General features: G+C 41.3%; 1 protein-coding gene across 3 annotated transcripts in view; it reads left to right on the forward strand.

Annotated features, from left to right (window-relative positions):
• Nucleotides 1-897: 897 nt before the first annotated feature.
• The window catches only part of LGMN (legumain), a 30,353-nt gene continuing 13,598 nt past the window's right edge, over nucleotides 898-17,652 (forward strand). Inside the window, exons 1-5 of one of the 3 annotated variants that reach the window (XM_065685636.1) lie at nucleotides 898-1,051; nucleotides 7,531-7,671; nucleotides 15,245-15,342; nucleotides 16,169-16,250; nucleotides 16,767-16,852. In XM_065685636.1, the coding sequence (XP_065541708.1) occupies nucleotides 7,531-7,671; nucleotides 15,245-15,342; nucleotides 16,169-16,250; nucleotides 16,767-16,852 (407 nt within the window). In that variant the 5' untranslated portion in view covers nucleotides 898-1,051. Of the gene's footprint in view, nucleotides 1,052-7,489; nucleotides 7,672-15,244; nucleotides 15,343-16,168; nucleotides 16,251-16,766; nucleotides 16,853-17,652 lie in introns of all 3 variants that reach the window. The other 2 variants (XM_065685635.1, XM_065685634.1) reach the window with 2 other exon arrangements.

The following is a 17,652-nucleotide window of genomic DNA, read 5'->3' on the forward strand; positions in this document are numbered from 1 at the left end:
TCAGATTAAATAGAGGGGAAAAGATGGTTTAGGGCTTATTTTTTTCACTATGGCTAATCGGCATGATGGTCTTTGTCAGTTCAAAAAGGTCATCTCTGAACCAACCTGAATTTTAACAGCTTTGCTGTGCCAGGACACATGCCAGGTTACTGGGGATTCCAACTTCTAGTAAAGTACTTATGACTAACCCATAATGACCTTTCAGATTTATGATTGTAAGCAAAGCTGAGGCGGTGCAAATCATTCAAGTGGCAAAGTCAAGAGCAGAACTATGCCTTTTCACAGGCGCCCTGAACCACAGTCAGTTCGTTTGTTAACCGACGGTCAGCATGCAAGGGGAAAGCCGGTTGCTCCCTTCTGTGTGGTCTATTAGGCAAAGAGCATGTGCCTCTACTTTTCAAAAAGGATCTTTGCTTCTCTTTCTCTCATTAAAACGGAGAGAACTTTAAAGCTGTGTTTCTCAGGCTTTTCCAGTGCACTCAGCCAAGGCCCCGCACCATGTCACCCTATCGACAGATGCAGATGTCCGTGCAGCAGCGGGGTACGGCACACGCCATGGGCACGGGCTGGTCCAGTCCGCAGTGCGAAGCCAGGACTCTGCTGAAACACGCAAGGACGATGTGAGGCCATCACTTTTCTTCCGTCATCTCACGACATCTTCTGTCACATTCCTCCGCCTCCCCGTTCTGGGCCTGCTGGCCCCGCCGTACCCCCAGGCCCCCCAGCCAAGCACACCCCGGGCCCCGCCAGCGACCCGGCTCCTGCGAGACGCGCTCCACAGTCGCTCCCGTGCACTCGCGACTCGCCGAGCAGCCGAAGGACTGTAACTCCCAGGGTGCTTTGTGCGCAAGGCCCGCAGCCCTTAGAGCGTGGGGCAGCGCAGGGGGTGCTGGGGCATGTAGTGCGGCCGGGAACGTACCTGGCCCCGCCTCCATCCGGCCGCGATTGGCCTTGCCAGGCTCCGCCCGCCGCGGCCCGTGGTGGCCTCGTTCACCACGGGAGTTGCCGCAGCCGCCGTGGTTGTGGCTGTCGTAGGTCCGCAGGCAGCGCGGTAAGGGCTGGCCGGTGGCGGGGGTCCGCGTTGTCCGGGAGGGTTGTGTCGCAGGCGGCTGCTGGCTCGCAGCGGGGGGGAGGCAGGGGTCCGCCTGACTGGGGGTAGCCGTGACGGATGCCGGCCCGCTCTGCGGCAGAGCTGCCCGGGGTAGATGCGAGGGACCCCGTCGGCTGAAGGGGAGCAGCGGTTTCCCTCACCGGCTCTGAGCACTGCCGAGCTCCCGCCGCTCTTCCCGGCGCCCTGTCTTCCCCTGCTGGCGAGGGCGGTTTGGGCCCGCCCGTCAGCGCTGGGGCTGACCCGAGGCGCTGGTTCGGCTGATCTGCAAAGCCGACCCCGGACGGGATAGAGGGGTTCCGCTTTTCCGCCCGTACCCTGAGGGCATTGCTGCAGAGCGCCGGGCTGCATCGCCGCGCTGCCTTCAGTAGAAGGGGTTTGGGCACGGTTGCCCCCCTGTCAAGGGCCCGCATGTGAGCTCGGCCTTCTGGAAGAGGAGTCAAAGCTGCTCCTTCGGGTATGGCACAGGAGAGAGGGGGGATGTCCGAGGTCTGGGGGGAAGCGGGAGCAGCAGCACAAAATTAGATCCTGGTAGCACATTTTTTAATGGGGGAAAAGGATGGAGTGAGAAGGGTTTCTGCTAAGGGCTGATGATGCCGGAGAGGTGCTACACTGTGGCTAGTTATTTATAGGCGGTAGACAGCCTTGGCGTAACATGAAGGTCTGCTCAGAGCAGAACTAGCAGCACTAGTTCCTAATTAGGATGGGTCAGCACTGTGCTGGGAGTCTGTATTTAGGAGTTAAAACAAATGCTGCAGTGAAGTTCTGAAATGCTGAGATAAGCCATAGTAAAAGGCACGTGGAGTTCAGGAGCCTCAGGCTTTCTGTGGAATCACTTCTCCAGAATTTCATTCCATCCACACTCCAAACATTTCCATGGTTGTTGAGCACAAATGCTTGCCGTAGTCTGACTTATTCTGGTACCCTCAACCTCCTCCTTTTAACCTCCCCTGCCCTGAGTCATGCAATTTAACATTGAAGTTATTCATGCAGTGTTGCAGGAGCTGTTTTAATACCATCAGACTGTGTTTGCAGAGGCATTGTGTATTTGTAGACAGGTATAAAAGTAAGTAGCAGAAGCAGTTATACTGAATACTTACCATCTGCCAGATTTGAATCTGGACTTTTTGAAGGGGTGGGGAGGGAATCCCCTAAAGCATGTGTATTAGATTGTCACCATGTTAGGAAGCATAAGGAGTGATTTTATTTTTGTTCTCCTGGTAAATGGTGCCATCTCTCTTCTGCTGAGAATGACAGATCTGCAAACAGTACAATTAACTTTATTTAAAATTACTTTTAAGCACCTTTATTTAACCTTTGAAAGCATTCTGAGTTAACATAATTGCAAATTCCTGTCTCTACAGTGAAAGTGACATACGTACATCTTCAGTTGCTATACTGAACTATTTTACTACAAGTTCTAATAAAATTAAGCTGATTCGTAAAATGGTTACTAGTAGGCTTTGCAAAGAATTGTTCTGCTACAGAGACCATAATCTCCTTCAAAATCTACCTTATTGGAGTTTACTGTGATAAATACTTTTTCTTTGCACCATAGTGATGCTAAAGAAAATCAGACTAATTCTGCAAGGGCTTAATCATGGGTATAGATGCTTCAGTTTGCCTAATGGCTGACAAAACACGTAGGCAAAACATTGCTGACAGGGAACTGTGGACATTAGTTTCCTGTGAGGAGGGCTGTCATGAGTCAACGTATTTTGTGGAAATTAGCATCTAAATATTACAGTGACAGGCAATATGTAAGCACTGGGTGGGAAAAGGAATTGTGACTGGATTCTGAAAACTAAAAGGGTTGTGGTCATAAGAAGAGCAGCTGAAAAGAAATAGAGATTTCCAGGAAAAACTGGAAGGATCAGCTGATTAGCTTAAGATTGTTGTTTTCCAAGATTACTGTTAACTTCACTTATTTCATGTGAAGGGAAAATGCATATGTGATTTCTGTTTATATAGCTCTTACAGCATGCGCTTGAGGTATTTGAAGTTTAAACCGCTGGAGCGTCAAAATTGCTCTAAATACTAGTGGAAAATGCTTTGATGAACTCAAACCTCTTTCTTTAGGGTGGCATCCTGTTGTTTTAAGATTTTTGAACTTAGTGGATTGTTTTGCCAAAGGAAAGTTGGGAACTTGAGGAACAAGCTGTTGACCAGAATTGTTCTAGGAGCAGCTGGCCATGTCCAGATGCGATCTTTTTTAAGCATCCTTCTTTTACCAAGTTGGAGGTGTGTGCTAGCCATGTAAAGGGAAGTGGTCCATGTGCCTCTGTCAGGAAAAACAGGTTTTAACAGATGGGTGAAATGTTCTGGTAAGAGCCACCCAGTTCTGGCCGTATTTCTTTCAGGGAGTTTGGAAATTGCACAGCAACCTATCTGTGTGTGTACATGCTGCAGTTCTGCCTGTGTAGGTCTGATGCTGAACCCAGTATGTCTGCAAGATGTGCCTTTTTCCTGACATGGTTTCCAAAACAAAGTTACTTAACTCTTTTATCAGAAAGGCTAGGCAGAGCTGATCAGATCCTCTCATTTTTTGGAATCAGGCAAAACTCTAAGATGACCTTGTGGTGGATTTTCAGTTCTTCCATTAGTCTCACATTTAGGATTGCAAGTGACAGATCCTTGATTCCTTGCTTTCAGAAAAAGGCTTTTTATGTACCTGTGGTTTCTGGTCAGCTCAGCTGGTTTCTTTTCTAATATGACCTGAAGGCATAGCATGTGACAGGAACCTTATTTTTGACACTGTAGGTAACGAACTAATTTAGTACAACCCAGAACAGTCTTTTAAATTACCCGCCTGAGCAAAGACTTTCTTTAAAACAAGCAGAAATATAGGTTAGTTTGGGGTTTTATTTTGGTTGGTTTTTTTGGTTGTTTTTTTTTTCAGTAGTTGGAAACAAGGAATAAAAGGGCTGTTTCTACCGTATGTGTTTAACGGTTAAACCTATTTTAAATGCTTCTCAGAGAACCTTGGGGAGCTGAGCATTTATTAATCATGGTTTATTATTTATTAGTGCATTGTGGTATGTCTAGGGTTTTTTCCCCTTTTTTTCTGGTGTTAATTTGATTTAATTGTAGCGTAGGAAAAGACAGGTAAGTAGTATTGTATGTCTGTAATTAGTATAAAAAAGGAGGGATTTTCTTTCTATTCTAAATAATGCATGACAGAAGATACGTGGTTTTCTAATACAATACAAAGAATAAGTGTTTCTTGCTGCTTGTTGTTTTGTTTTGTTTTGTTTTTTTACTTGGTTTGTTGTTGTTGGTTTTGTTTTGGTTTGTTTGATTGTTTTTTTTTCTCCCCTGAGCCATCTGCATCATTCACAACTATGTCTTAGCAGAGGTGAGAAACCTGAGGATCTGGATCTCCACATGCCACATGGGAGACTGTTGAATCCCTCATGGAGGGACTGCCTGAGGAGCTTCATAGCTTTAGTCTTTGTTCCTTGATCTGCTCCTGGGTTTTTCTGTCATGGGCCTGTTTGCTGGAAGAATGTAGGGCCGGTATCTGGTACAGCTGCATCCTGCACAGCATGGCCCCTTGCAGGCTGGTGTCCTGAGAGCTATAAATCAGTGCTAGTATAGTCTAGAGTGTGAACTCATCAGGAAAGACAGTCCCCTCAAACTGTTTCCACATTGAGACTTGTCACTCCATAGCGTGATCTTTTCTGAAGCTACTTCAGGCTCTGTTGTGTGGGGTACCGGTAACTGACAGCTGGTGGCAGTGACAGCTCCCATGTAATGGATGCCTGTCTGCTAGGATCTGCCTTGAAATTAGTCATATTATACAGCCCACTGAACAGCTGGCAGCAGTCCAGCTTCTGTTGATATGTCCTGGATTTGATTTAATGATTTACATCTTTAAGAGCTAAGCATCATGTGAAAGGCTTTCCTGCACTTCAGCAATAATCTGAGCCATTTATTTTGTCTTTGTACTTGTCTTGTAAATATGCGTGATGTTTTTAGTTAGAGAACTGAAAAGTTGTGATTTTGTGAATATGGAAAAGGTTTCTTCTTATTAAACAGATACTGAGCTCTGAGGGATCTGTTTGTATGAAATTCAGTTCCACGTTCCAGTAAGTCAAACTCAGTTAAGGTTTCTAAGCAGATCATCTAAAATACATTTTTTTTTAATTCTGTTTTTTGTTGGTTTTGTTTTTTTTTTTTTTCTTCTTGTCTAGTATTTCGGGAGTTAAGCTATACCTGAAACTGACTATTGGGAATGAATAGGCTTGTTGACTCATGGCATTTTGACACTTCACAAACATTTTAACAACTTGGTCTAAATCTTAGCAGTGTTATAGGCAACAGGATAAGCAGCTTTTGTGGATGTTGTAAACTCAGTATATCTTCAGCATAGTTGTTAGCATATTGTTTGTCTAAATCATCTGAAGAAGTGACAAGATAGACAAAGCAGAGTTTCCATACAAAGCCACTTGCTGCTGTTTGGCAACAGCAATGACAAGAATTTGCAGTTCCAGCTCAACATGAGAGGTTATAACTGTCTATCAAACTGCAGAAAAAATCACTTATTCCTCCATATCTGCTTAACTGCTGAAGTAGCTAATAATTCAACAAACCCTAAAGTGTTAAGTCATGTATTGTTCTTGGTCCCAAATCTCATGCTTGCAGGCAGTGACAGGAGTGGCTCATTCTTGAAAGATAAATTTATAGATTCACATGAGTTTTTAGAGTAACCGGTGTCAATAGCACTAGACATTTGGTTCTGTCTTTTCCATTTTGTTCTGGAGCTTTTCTGTATGGTAACAGCTGTTCCTATAGAAGCATGAGTTCCTTTATGATAGCTCCATTAAAAATAAAATAAATAAAAAAACAGAACCCCAAACCACCTTCCAAATCTACATATAAAACATACTTTTCATACTGCTGCTTTGCAAGACTTAATGTTGGTGACCAACAGATTCAGTCTTGGAAAGACCCATACCAGATGTTACATTAGCAGTCTTCATTGCACACATCAGTTCTGGAGGTGAGCTGCCTACTGCTGTTTCAGCCTCATTTGAGTGCCTGCAGATGGATGGTTTTTGGCTGTTGGTAACTGGGGCTGGTTTAGATACTGTTTAGTTATTTGGTTTAGTGGTAGCTTTGACGTTGTGTCTTGTGACTATGTTGTATGGGTTGAGAGTTTCCAGCTTTTACTCCAGAGAAAGCCATGCTAAAGTAGGCTATTCTGCCTCGTGGTACAACACTTCTTCCCTACATAGCAGCAATGATCAGCCTCCACAATCTCTTTTTTGTGAGTAGGCCAGAGTAAAATTCCATCTCTTGGAGCATGAGGAAATATGTAGTCTGTGCCTGTGCTAAGAGCAGATGCAGACCTGAGACTATGACCGACATACATAACCTTACTCCCCCCCTCAAGAAAAAAAAAGAAGTCTTAGATCAGATGTGGCCAGATTGTTTGCTTTTAGAGCAAACATTTTAACAGACAGTGAAGGTGCTCAGGAAGTTCACTAGTGGGGACACCACTTCTAATCCTCTCAAGATAGCAGAAAGAGGTGTTTCTGCCTGTGCTCAGACCTATTTTAGCTCTTCTAGACCTCTTCTCTAGCTCTGCCTTTCTGAATTTGACGTCGACAGGCTCAGAGCCGATTCTCTTACTGTTCACCTTGTGCAAACACTTAACCATTGTGCAAATGAGATGAAAATGCTACTCTTTCATGTGGTACCAGTTCACATTTGCCCTCCACTAGTGTAACAGATTGCATAAATAGCATGAGGCTCTTGGAGTCTGCACTTTGCCCCCAGCCACAGCAGTGAGGGCTGTATCTTGTGCAGAACAGCGGTACTCTTCACCCTCGCTGACTTTGTAGGCACAGAGAGCTTTTGTAACAGAGAGCTTTTGTAACACTCTGACCTTGCAAGTCCCAAGCAATTCTCCATGTCTATGGATCCTTGTGCCTCCATCACCCAGGATTTGACTCGATAATAATGGGCAGATTGCCAGTGAGTGGAAAACAACAAACTGCATAAGCAGATACCAAGAGAATAATAAGAATCTGAAAAAAAGTTTGTGTGAAATACTTGATAGTGAGGCTTACTGTGTATTTGAGGCTTATTCATTGCCAGCTATTATAGAACAAAACCAGAGGGAGCTGAAAGACTTGGTTGTCCTATTCAGAATCACTTTCAGTCAGATTTGATAGCTGACAGAAAACTGAAACTAGTAGCAACTTGGTGCTAAAGGAAGATATGACCAGAAATTGTACTGTGGGTTGAATGGTCTGTAACACACAAAGAAAACCCACAAGCAACAAAAGCTTGCAGCTACATTACTGTGAATGTTTGTTTTGTGTTTATTTTTGACTGATGTCCTCTGATCTACTTCTCTCAAACTTCTTCATTAAGGATTTTTTTTTTTTCCTCTTCCATTTGTGGAGTAAATAAAGATGCTGATATTGAAAGCACTTGTGCTGCTGGGATGTGCACTGGGCATCAGCACGTTCCCCATGGAAGAACCTGAAGATGGAGGCAAGCACTGGGTGGTGATTGTTGCAGGTTCAAACGGCTGGTACAACTATCGACACCAGGTAAGGACTGCCAGTCCACATGTTGATGCTGGCCACACTCCGGAAGATGCTTGCTCTGAGACTTGCAGGGAGATAACAGCTGCCTAAACTAACTCAGGCCTTCTGTCATATGGGCAAGTGCTTCTCCTTGTAGGCTTCCGGAGGTGTGTGAAGTTTTCAAAACACACAGCAATGAGATTTGCTCAGAGCCTGGTTATAATCCTTGTTATTTTTGCCCAAGATTTCTCTTCCACTGCTCCTTTTAGTGCTGGAATTTTTTTCTTTTTTTTTTTTTTTTTTGTTTTGCTTACAACTTTGCCCAGTCTTGCATCTTTTTAAAAGCTGTCATCAGCAGGAGGAGCAATATTCTCCCTCTATGCTTCTGCATCCTGGGGAGCCTGTGTCATTTAGATTAAATATTCTAGTAGTAGTCTAGAGGATCTGATGCCAACTTGCAGGTGAACAAATGATGTCTAGAATTAAACCTTATTTTGAAACACATGCATGTTTCCTTCCATTTGTTTTCCTCTTTCTCTTATGTTCTTTATATTCTTCCTGTCCAGTTAAAAAAAAAACTGCGAAGGCTGCAGATGCACAGTATGTTTTTGTGGGGTGGAGGACATGCAGAAGGGTGCTCTTTTTAATTTGAATCAGTTTGCTTACTGTATTTGACAGCATGGCTTCAGCGTGACTTAACTCTGATTAAGTTCAAGACTTGTAATCAGCAGCCAGGACACTACAGCAGTTTTTTCCCTTTGGGGAATTCTTGGACCATCCCTTAAACAGATTAATTACACTTAAATGCAGTCTTTGCTCTAAACTTGGAACTAGCTCTTGCTTTCCTGGAGAACAGGGTCCATTTACTTCTGGTTTATATATACATTTGCATATTTCTAAATGTTAGGAAATAGATTACTCAACTCTTGTTGGTTAAGGTGAACTTGAACAGAGATTGAAACAGTAGTGTATACAACCAGCATTTTAAAAGTTAAACTCTGTTAAATGCACTGGGTACAGCTGATTTGCTGAACACTGAAACTTTAAAAATATTTATTATTTTTGCTGTAACTGCCTCTAAAATCTAGAGAGGCTTCATCCTCTCTGTGTTGATTGGGGACGAAATGAGCCTTTCTGTTGGGTGCACTGAATTTTATGTTTACATTTTTCCCCTCTCAGCTCACATTCAGTTTGTAACTTCCAGTGCGGTGATGAGCTTAAAACTAAATGAACCAGACTGACAGCCTTGTTGCATCTTGAGAAGAACCTGTTACTGGCAAATGCTAGCTCAACACCTTGACAATCTTGTTCTAGAGATTTTGCCAGCTCCTTGCATTATAGGTATATAACCTGATGACTGTAGTTGGAATATTATAGCCTTAATATAAACTATTCCTATTTAAAATTAAATCTTAAAAAAATGTATTTTTTAAGTTTAAATTGGAAAACAATTATAGAAATACTAGTTGTATTGAGTTGTACTCAATCACTGCCTGCTCTGTGGTGTCTAAATACATAATTAATGAGTTGTGCTCTGGTTGTTGCTATTGCCGTATAACCAGTCTTGCTGGCTCCCTTCCACTCGAGGAGGAGTTAACTCCATAACATTAAGTCTTTAAATAAAACTACATTTTTGAAGCTGTGGCTCATGAGAATGCCTGTTCTGCAGTTACCCAAGAATGAAGTTTTTTAACTTTTCTGTCAGTAAACCTTCAATGGCAAGTATATCTGTCAGGTATAAAGTTATGAAGAACACAGGATGCACACTTAAATATTTGTGTTCAACAGTAAGTGCTTTGAACATTCCAGTTTCACAGAAGCAAATTAACTTCTGAATGTGGTCATGCTTTGCAGAGTTATTAAGGAAATACTTTTCAAGGTTAGAAAAATGAGAATGAATTTTTTTTAAACACCTTTATTTTGGAGATAACATCTTCAAACAGTGCAAGATACCTGCAATGTCAGATTGTTCAGAATTTCAATCCTAGAAATTTCTGTTTTAACCTCTGCTGCTTGCTTCAGGTACAGTATTAACATTAGGGGAAGAAAGAATTAAACACCACTAATAGTCTCATCGAAGTTACGAAACCAGTGTCATAATTCAAGGGAGTCTGTGTGATGGATCCTTCAGAACGGGGCTTAGCTCTTGCTTACCTCTCTTGGGTAAGATACTGTGCCTCTAACTTGTTATGAAAAGAATCAAGTCACAGAAGGCACAGTGTATCAGCAGCCTGTGTTGTCTTGCCTAATGGCCTTTTGTGGCCAACCTTAAGGGCCTGGCAGGAACGAGCACCTGCAGTGGGAGGGCAGACCCGGCAGATAGTCGTGGAAAATCCATGGTGTGTGTGCCATGAAGTGTAATCCAGAGATGGGTGCCTTGGGTATCAAAAAATTTGGGAAATTTGTTCCCAGCAAAACCAGCTGAACCATAGATTTTTAGGAGAGTTATACAGAGGAGGAAACGTACTACAGAAATCTTGGGAGTTATAACAGATTTCTTGGAAACATTATGCAGACTGATCCCCATGTCTTTGTGTGTGTTAGTGTTCCCCACCTTCCATCGGTGGGAGCAAAAGCACTGTAAATACATAAATTACTTGCTCAAGTCACTTGCAGTGGAACCAGGAATAGGACTTGGACTTCCAGTTCTGTGCTTCGTCCATCAAGGAAGTAATTCCATAGTGAACACATGCAGAAATGCACGTTAGTTTTCAGTAGAGTAATACCTGTACTCTCAGCAGAGCAGGGCTCCAGGATTGCAGATTTGTGTAATTCTTTGCTTTCCAAGGGAGAAACTGCAGAAAAAAAATGTTTTGACTGCAATTCACTTTCCTTCTGCCACCATCTTTCATCCTTAGAACTCCTCTGACCTAGCCTGTGTATGAGTGAATTTGTAGATGTGAATGTTCCTGTAAGTAGTTACTCAATGCGACTTTTTTTATTACTGGAGTGGTTGCTATTCTCTACATGTAACTAAGCGCTCATAATATCCCATTGTAACTTGAGACCTCAGGAGACTCAGTTCAGCTCTTCAGGGTGTAGTTAATAAATGGTGTATGTTTGTATTTTGTGAGCTCCAGTTGTTTTGCATGCTGTCTGCACAAGACACAATCAAAAAACCCCTTTTGCCTTCTGCAGTAGTTACCTGGTGGGAATACGTGTTCATTGGACTAAACAGCCATGAAAGGAGAAGTTTACACCTTCAAAAATTTCTCCAGCTTCATACATGAAAAGTTGTGGGGAAAGCAGCCTATTGTTGTATGTACTGTATGAACAGTAAATTCGTAAAGAATATGCAGACCCTGGAAACTCCGAGTTTGCACCTGTAACCTCAAGGAATCTGAAACTGCTTCTAAGGCTTGTAAGTCAACTGTCAGCAGTCAGGATCCAATACGAGTGATGCAAACCTCAAATGTAGACAAGATCAGGAAAAAAACACTATTTGCACTTATCTGTGAATGAGATTCACAACTTGCAGGCACTTGTTTCCTCTGTAATGGTGGAACTGTGACGGTTTCCTAATCATGATGATCTAAACTTGTCTTACACATTTATCTTGTCAAGTCCCTGAAGTAAATTTGAAGGGCTTTGAATAGTATACAGCCCAATGTGGTAGGCTTACTGTCATTGCAAAGCTAGCTTGTATAGTGCCTTATGCTTGTGACTTCTCAGTTCTTGGTTGTTTTTATACGTATCTTGGTGGCTTTGATTAGAGTTGCTTGGGCTGTGGAAGGACTATTGATGTGCTTTTCTCTGCTCTTTGATAGTTATACTGACTTCTCTGTAGTAGCCTTTTTATTATCAGGCTGGCTGCTATGCCCTAAATGCAGCTAAGCACTCATAATGCATATAAGAAAGAGTACTCCCACCATTCCCTGGCTTGGCTCTCTAGTATGCAGAGCTAGATGATATATCTCTGGAAAGCCTAGCAGCATACATGAGCAAATACAGCACTAAATGCTTACTGGTCAATTTAGAGACTGAGTCAACAAACTAGAGAAATAGAATTTCTTAAAAGAAATAGAATTTCATGTATACTTCTGCCTGTCCGTGGAGATAATCGTGTCAGCTAACTCAAACCTAAAGTTGGCTTCACAGATCAGAGAGAGACAGACCAATACTTTCTGGATACTGCAAAACACATAGTGGGAAAGCTGGATGTGAAACACAGCCTTACTAAGGGTGGATAACATACTCGAGGAGAAAAATAGCCAAAAAAGTTTGGCAAAATTAAAATGCTGAAAATAAAAACATTTGAATTTGCATAAGTGGGTATGTTTTCAGTTGTTGCTTTTAGTCTTGTATTTACTGAGCTTTATGAGTCAGGGACTTTATTATTCAGGGTTTTGGACACTACCAACTGAAGTAGTATCTTATTCCAGGACAGTCCTAAATTCTCCAGTCTCGCAGGTAACAGACATTAAGGGTCCCTTGGGTACTGGACTTCACTAACATTTCCTCATTGTGTTTACAAAATTGTGACTGAAGCTATGGGAAAACCTTCCTTAAGTTCTAAATTATAGTTACAGTGTTTTGGCTGATGTATATCTAAGCAGAGGAATGAAACATGGCTGGCACTTCAGACATTCCACTATGCATATATATTACAGTTCATTCTTTTAAGGCCATGGAATTTCAGTGTGTACCTGTAATGGGAACAGTGCCACTTTTCAATGAAGCTGACACTTCATTACACATACTTTTTGGCCATGAATCTAACAGTCATAAGACCAGAAGTAACCAATTTCACAGAAGTCCAAGCTTTTCCCTTCAGGAGCTATTTATGCACGAATGTGTCATGAAACAAATGCATTTTTCCAGCTTCCCACCTCCCCCACCCCTCCAAGCAGTCTACGTTGGGGTTTTTTTTTTTTTTTTCTTCTTCCCCTTTTTAGAATTTCTCCCAAATGTACATTTTGGGAAACAAAATGCCCACTCCAGGAGAACAGGTAAATTCCCCTTTTGATCCTTCTGCTTTCAAAATATAGGAGTTAATATATTTACACAGATTTAACCATAAACCTTCCATAGAAATTTGCTGATGTAGCAACAGGTTGAGGCTAACCTGGGGAGGAAAGTTCTGAACGATGCCATGAACAAAGTGCATTTTGGAGCTGGCACGTGAGGTCAGTTGTGCAGTAGCAGGTGTACAGGTACATCTTCTCCTCTATTCTATGCAGGGCAGCTTCTACCCACACCAAATCATGGCCACAAAGCGTGATTTGCATTTAGTGACAATTTATCCAGTAAATATTCATAGCATCCATTTCACTTACTAAACCACCAACAGTAATACCAATAAGAGATCTGGAACAGTATTAGCTGTCTCTTTTAGGGTGGTTTCAGCAGTGTCTGAGAGGCACTTACACATCAACAGCAAGTACTCTAGCTTCACATAAGCCTCCCTACTCTAGCTGCAGACTGTATTCTGGCTTTACAGAGGTGGGTTGTTTATTTTAATGTGTACGGAAGGAACAGGAGGAGCCTGTGATCAACATCAAAGGTGGCTAGTCAGTCCAGCTAATTCTACACAAAAAACCCCAATTGTTTACTCAGAACTGTTCTACTTTAGCCAATGGAGCTTTAGCAACAAAACATGGTTTTGCTGTTCTAGCCTATGTGGTGATATCAGTATGCTACCAGCAGATACAGCTCCCTTAGCAAAAAGTTGAGGCAATCCTTAAGGAAGCATAAGTTAAGATTGAGGAAAGTTGATTATGTTGATGCCACACTAGGGAATTTAACCCATTTAAACTTATCACCAATGTCGGCTTTACTAAAACAGGATATAGTGAGCAGACAGTCAGTGAATCACAAGGAAAGAGAGAGAGACAAAAAATACACATTTACAAAGTGTGGCTGATTTTGGGTACTGTGGTATTAATTAAGAACACCTCTGAAGTTCCTACTGGCTGTGGGAGCACAGACACCTGCTGCTTGAATATGTTGATATAATATCATGATAGTATGTCTAAGCATTTCCTTGTATTGCCAGCCTATAACTGGTTCTGTCAGCATAACAGAAGTGTATTATGTCTTGAGAGTGAGAGGGCATCTATGATTTATTCATTAACCAGTGTAGAGAAGTCCTGATTATTGTTTTCTTCTGCTTGGGTTGCTTCTGAAAATGAAATGCATGTTTAGTCAAACCTGCACACTGCTGTTTCACATCATAGGTCGTGCCTTTATATCTCTGTTCAGCCTCTACATTTTGACTTGTTGAGGCAGCAGATGGTATAATGACATACAAGGCAAGGCAGAACTATAAATGGTGGAGATTATCTGAGGCGGGTGGAAGAGAACATAGGCTGACCTGCATAGTAGGAGATGGAACTGCTTTAGTAAGGGCAGTTTAACATTCAGGGTTAGTCACGTGAAGAGATTTTGCTATGGGAGAATTCATTAGTATTGAATATGCCTCACCCTTCCCAGAATCTTGCACAGCTACTCTCTTTTCTCAGCTTCAACTGTACCTAGAAGACCAAGGATTATGAAGTGACAGGATTTTACAGTGTCCTTTCCAGTCAAAATCACTAATACTTCTAAGTCATCTGAACTTAACATAGGTCCACTTAAACCACTTCAGTTTGGCTTACGAAAAAGGAAATTAGATTAGTTCAACAGAAGTAAGCTTTAAAGCTTGCTCCTTGCCTGCATTTGGACTGCCTTTGTTAGATGAGATTTCCTCTATTAAATTTGCACAGCTTTTTCTAGCATGTGGTAGGTCGTCGTTCTCGAGGTTAGGAATAATTGTTAATATCCTATTAGGTCATTCACAGACTGCAACTCTAAAGATAAATTATCTGGGCTGGGGTTACTAAGAATTTAGCATTCTGAGAGAGGCTTGCATTTACTGTAATATTATTTTGATGACTATTGTTATTTCCGTGTCATAGGAAGATGGTTTTGTAAAGAAAATCTGCTTATTCATATCCTGTACAAGTCAGGAAAAAAGCCTGAATTCTGCAATTCTGTTTTCCACTGAATTCTGTTTTCTTGCCCCAAAGCTTCTTTAGTTGTTACTCCACAAGAAATACATAAGTGAAAAGGAAATACTCCTTAATCAAAATTCTCATCTAGTAAAACAAAATTTAATAAAATCTTTGCAGAGATAGATTGGTAAACCACACTTGCTTGAGCCAGTGATAGTCTTTGCTGCTTAGTCATGCAGGCTTGGTGCAGAGCTAATTGAAATTGGTGGAACTCCAACTCTTTCCTTCTGCTTCTTGGAACATTTTGGATTTGTCTGTCAATGCACAAGGGTTTCATTTAGGTTTTCTCACAGAACGCTGCTGAGAACCTTTTGTTAAATGTTGTCATCTGTACCAAGTCTGAAGTAACTTCTGGTTTCGGTTTAAATGAGAACCCCAAATATGTAAATGAGGGAGAGATTTTAGTCAGTTAATGCACCTACTCCTAGTTAGCGAAAGTTTTGGTTTAAGTTGTGCATTTCACCCCTCTAGCAACACTGAATATCTTGTGTTTGAATGCAATTGGTTACTTTTGGGCAACTGCCTGCTCTTAGACCTGCAAAATTATTTTTCTTCTGATCTTTGATCTCTGTTAAAGCTAATAATGAAAATCTGCTTAATTCCAGGCAGATGTGTGCCATGCATACCAGATTGTACACCGAAATGGAATTCCAGATGAGCAGATCATTGTCATGATGTATGATGACATTGCCGATAATGATGAGTAAGTGATGAATGTGCACTGGTCACAAGCTATATGGTTACTACAAGCACACCATAGTCACCAATGTGTTTTCGGTTTATAGTAGTTTTTTAAGAAAAGCCTTTAAAACCACCCGTGGTGTGCATGGAGATATTTTATCCATGAGCACAATAATTCTCTTTTGAAATGTGCTTCTGAGCTTTCTAAGCCTTACTTCCACAACTCAGCATCAACTGTGGCACTGAGAAGTGCAGAGCTTCATTGTTATGACACTAAGTGACCTTAACTCCCAGGTGTAACAGTGTACAGGACCTCTGTGTATGACTTGCAAGACTTTTTTGAAAGGATGTTATATCAGTTTAATCCCCAGAATGTACATTCAACAGTGTATATGTCCCATTCTTGATGACTCCCTAAAGCGTATCACTGCTGTCAATATGAAATAGTTCAGTGATACAGCCTGTAATTCTGAAACAGCTTCAACAGAAATCAGTGGACTTCATATGCACAGCAGTACTGGGAGCAAAGAGCAAAGGGGACTTAAGGAAACACTGAAAGAGAGATGATAGTGTAAGAGACCACCTGCCTACATTTTAAGGTAGTCAGCATGATCTGAGGTGGGATACTTGAAGGTGCTCTGAGGGTAAGGACACATGAGGCAAGCAACTGGCTGAAGTGAAAAGGTGTTTATATTCTGGGATCCCTTAACAATACATGGTGCAGGTATCCATACTCTCTCCAAGGCAAGCTGGCCAGTCAGGACAGTTTAAATGGTTTCCTAGTTGTTATGTGGTTGTTGTATGGCACATGGCTAATTATTTATATTTATGTTCTGTTTAACTTTCAGAAACCCTACAAAAGGCATTGTCATCAATAGGCCTAATGGCACAGATGTGTATGCTGGAGTGCCCAAGGACTATACGAAGGAGGTGAGAATAAAACGCAGGGAAAGTGTAGCATTAGCCATTGTTCTGAATAAATCCTTCCAGCCTGTAGCTTACACTCCAAAATGCACATAGTATAAAGCCTCCAGCTTATTTGCCTGCATGGTTTGGATGACATTTGGTGTTCATAAGATGAATATAAACAATATATGTTTTGAAGTGAAGCAGTGGTCATAAAAGTAAACCTTTACAGTGTTTTTGTGCTGGAACATGAAATAAAAGGAGGAAAGGTCTTGCATTCAAAAATGTAACTCATTCTGAAGAACAGCTGTGTAAGACTTAATTGTTTCATTAAATCAGAACAGTAATCCAGTAACTTGGTGATTTAAGGATTCGGTAAGTCATCATGGCTCATACATTACGTAATGAGTGATTGAAAGGGATGGCCAGCTAAACTTGCCATCCATGCATGCATTCTCATTTTCAGAAGCCATCTTTCTAAATGAAGATTTTGTTGTTGTTTTATGATCATATTTAACTTTAATCCTCGTAAATCCTTAGGATGTTACTCCAAAGAACTTCCTTGCTGTTCTCAGAGGAGATGCAGAAGCAATGAAGGGGGTGGGATCAGGAAAAGTATTGAAAAGGTAGGAGAAGTTCAGTTTGGAAAATAATTGTATGTGTAGTTGTACATTGGCACTGATTTCAGCAAAAGAATTGGGTAAATTAGAGCAACTTGAGAATCCAGCAATACTGTTAAAGGCAATTCCAGGTCATTCACATTAGCAGTTCAGTGGTTCTGGTTTCTTAAACTATCTTAAACTATTCTTAAACACCAAAAAGCAACTGCTGATATTCAGCTTGTATGGAGTCCTGTATAAAATCTCTGGATTACATTATCAACTGTATTAAGGTATTTGTTATTTAGACAGCTGTCTTTTGCAAAAGTGGTTATTCAAAGAGAGTTTTGTTAAGGTTTTTGTTTTTGGGGTTTGCTAAGACTTGGTTTAGTGTACATGAACAGTTGTACATGGCACCTGAAGTGATGAGACTTAGCAGTCTGTGGCAGAGGGACAAAGGTAACTTAGCTCATCAGCTGAAAGAGTTGCATGTCTAATCCCAGCCTTGGTCTTTGTGGCAGACGTAAGGTTATTGAGGCTCTGAATGTAATGAAATGGAATTATAGTTTATATTTAATGCAAAAAAATCTTTGTGATTAAAAAAGTAGTATAAGCAATTAACCTTGTAATGGATGTATTACACCTAAGGTATTTGTAAAATAAGTTACACAAATGATTGTAAGTTTGGCAGTATTCTAATATATGAACAATGATAAATTGTCAACTGGCTAAGTAGAATGTAAGATCTGTTATTCAAGAATAAAAGCAATATATTTGAGGGCCTAATTAGAAGACCTCTTGGAAAGGTATCTGGTGTCAGTTATTTA

This window comes from Lathamus discolor, chromosome 6 (genome assembly GCF_037157495.1).
Source record: "Lathamus discolor isolate bLatDis1 chromosome 6, bLatDis1.hap1, whole genome shotgun sequence".
Lineage (NCBI taxonomy): Eukaryota > Metazoa > Chordata > Aves > Psittaciformes > Psittacidae > Lathamus > Lathamus discolor.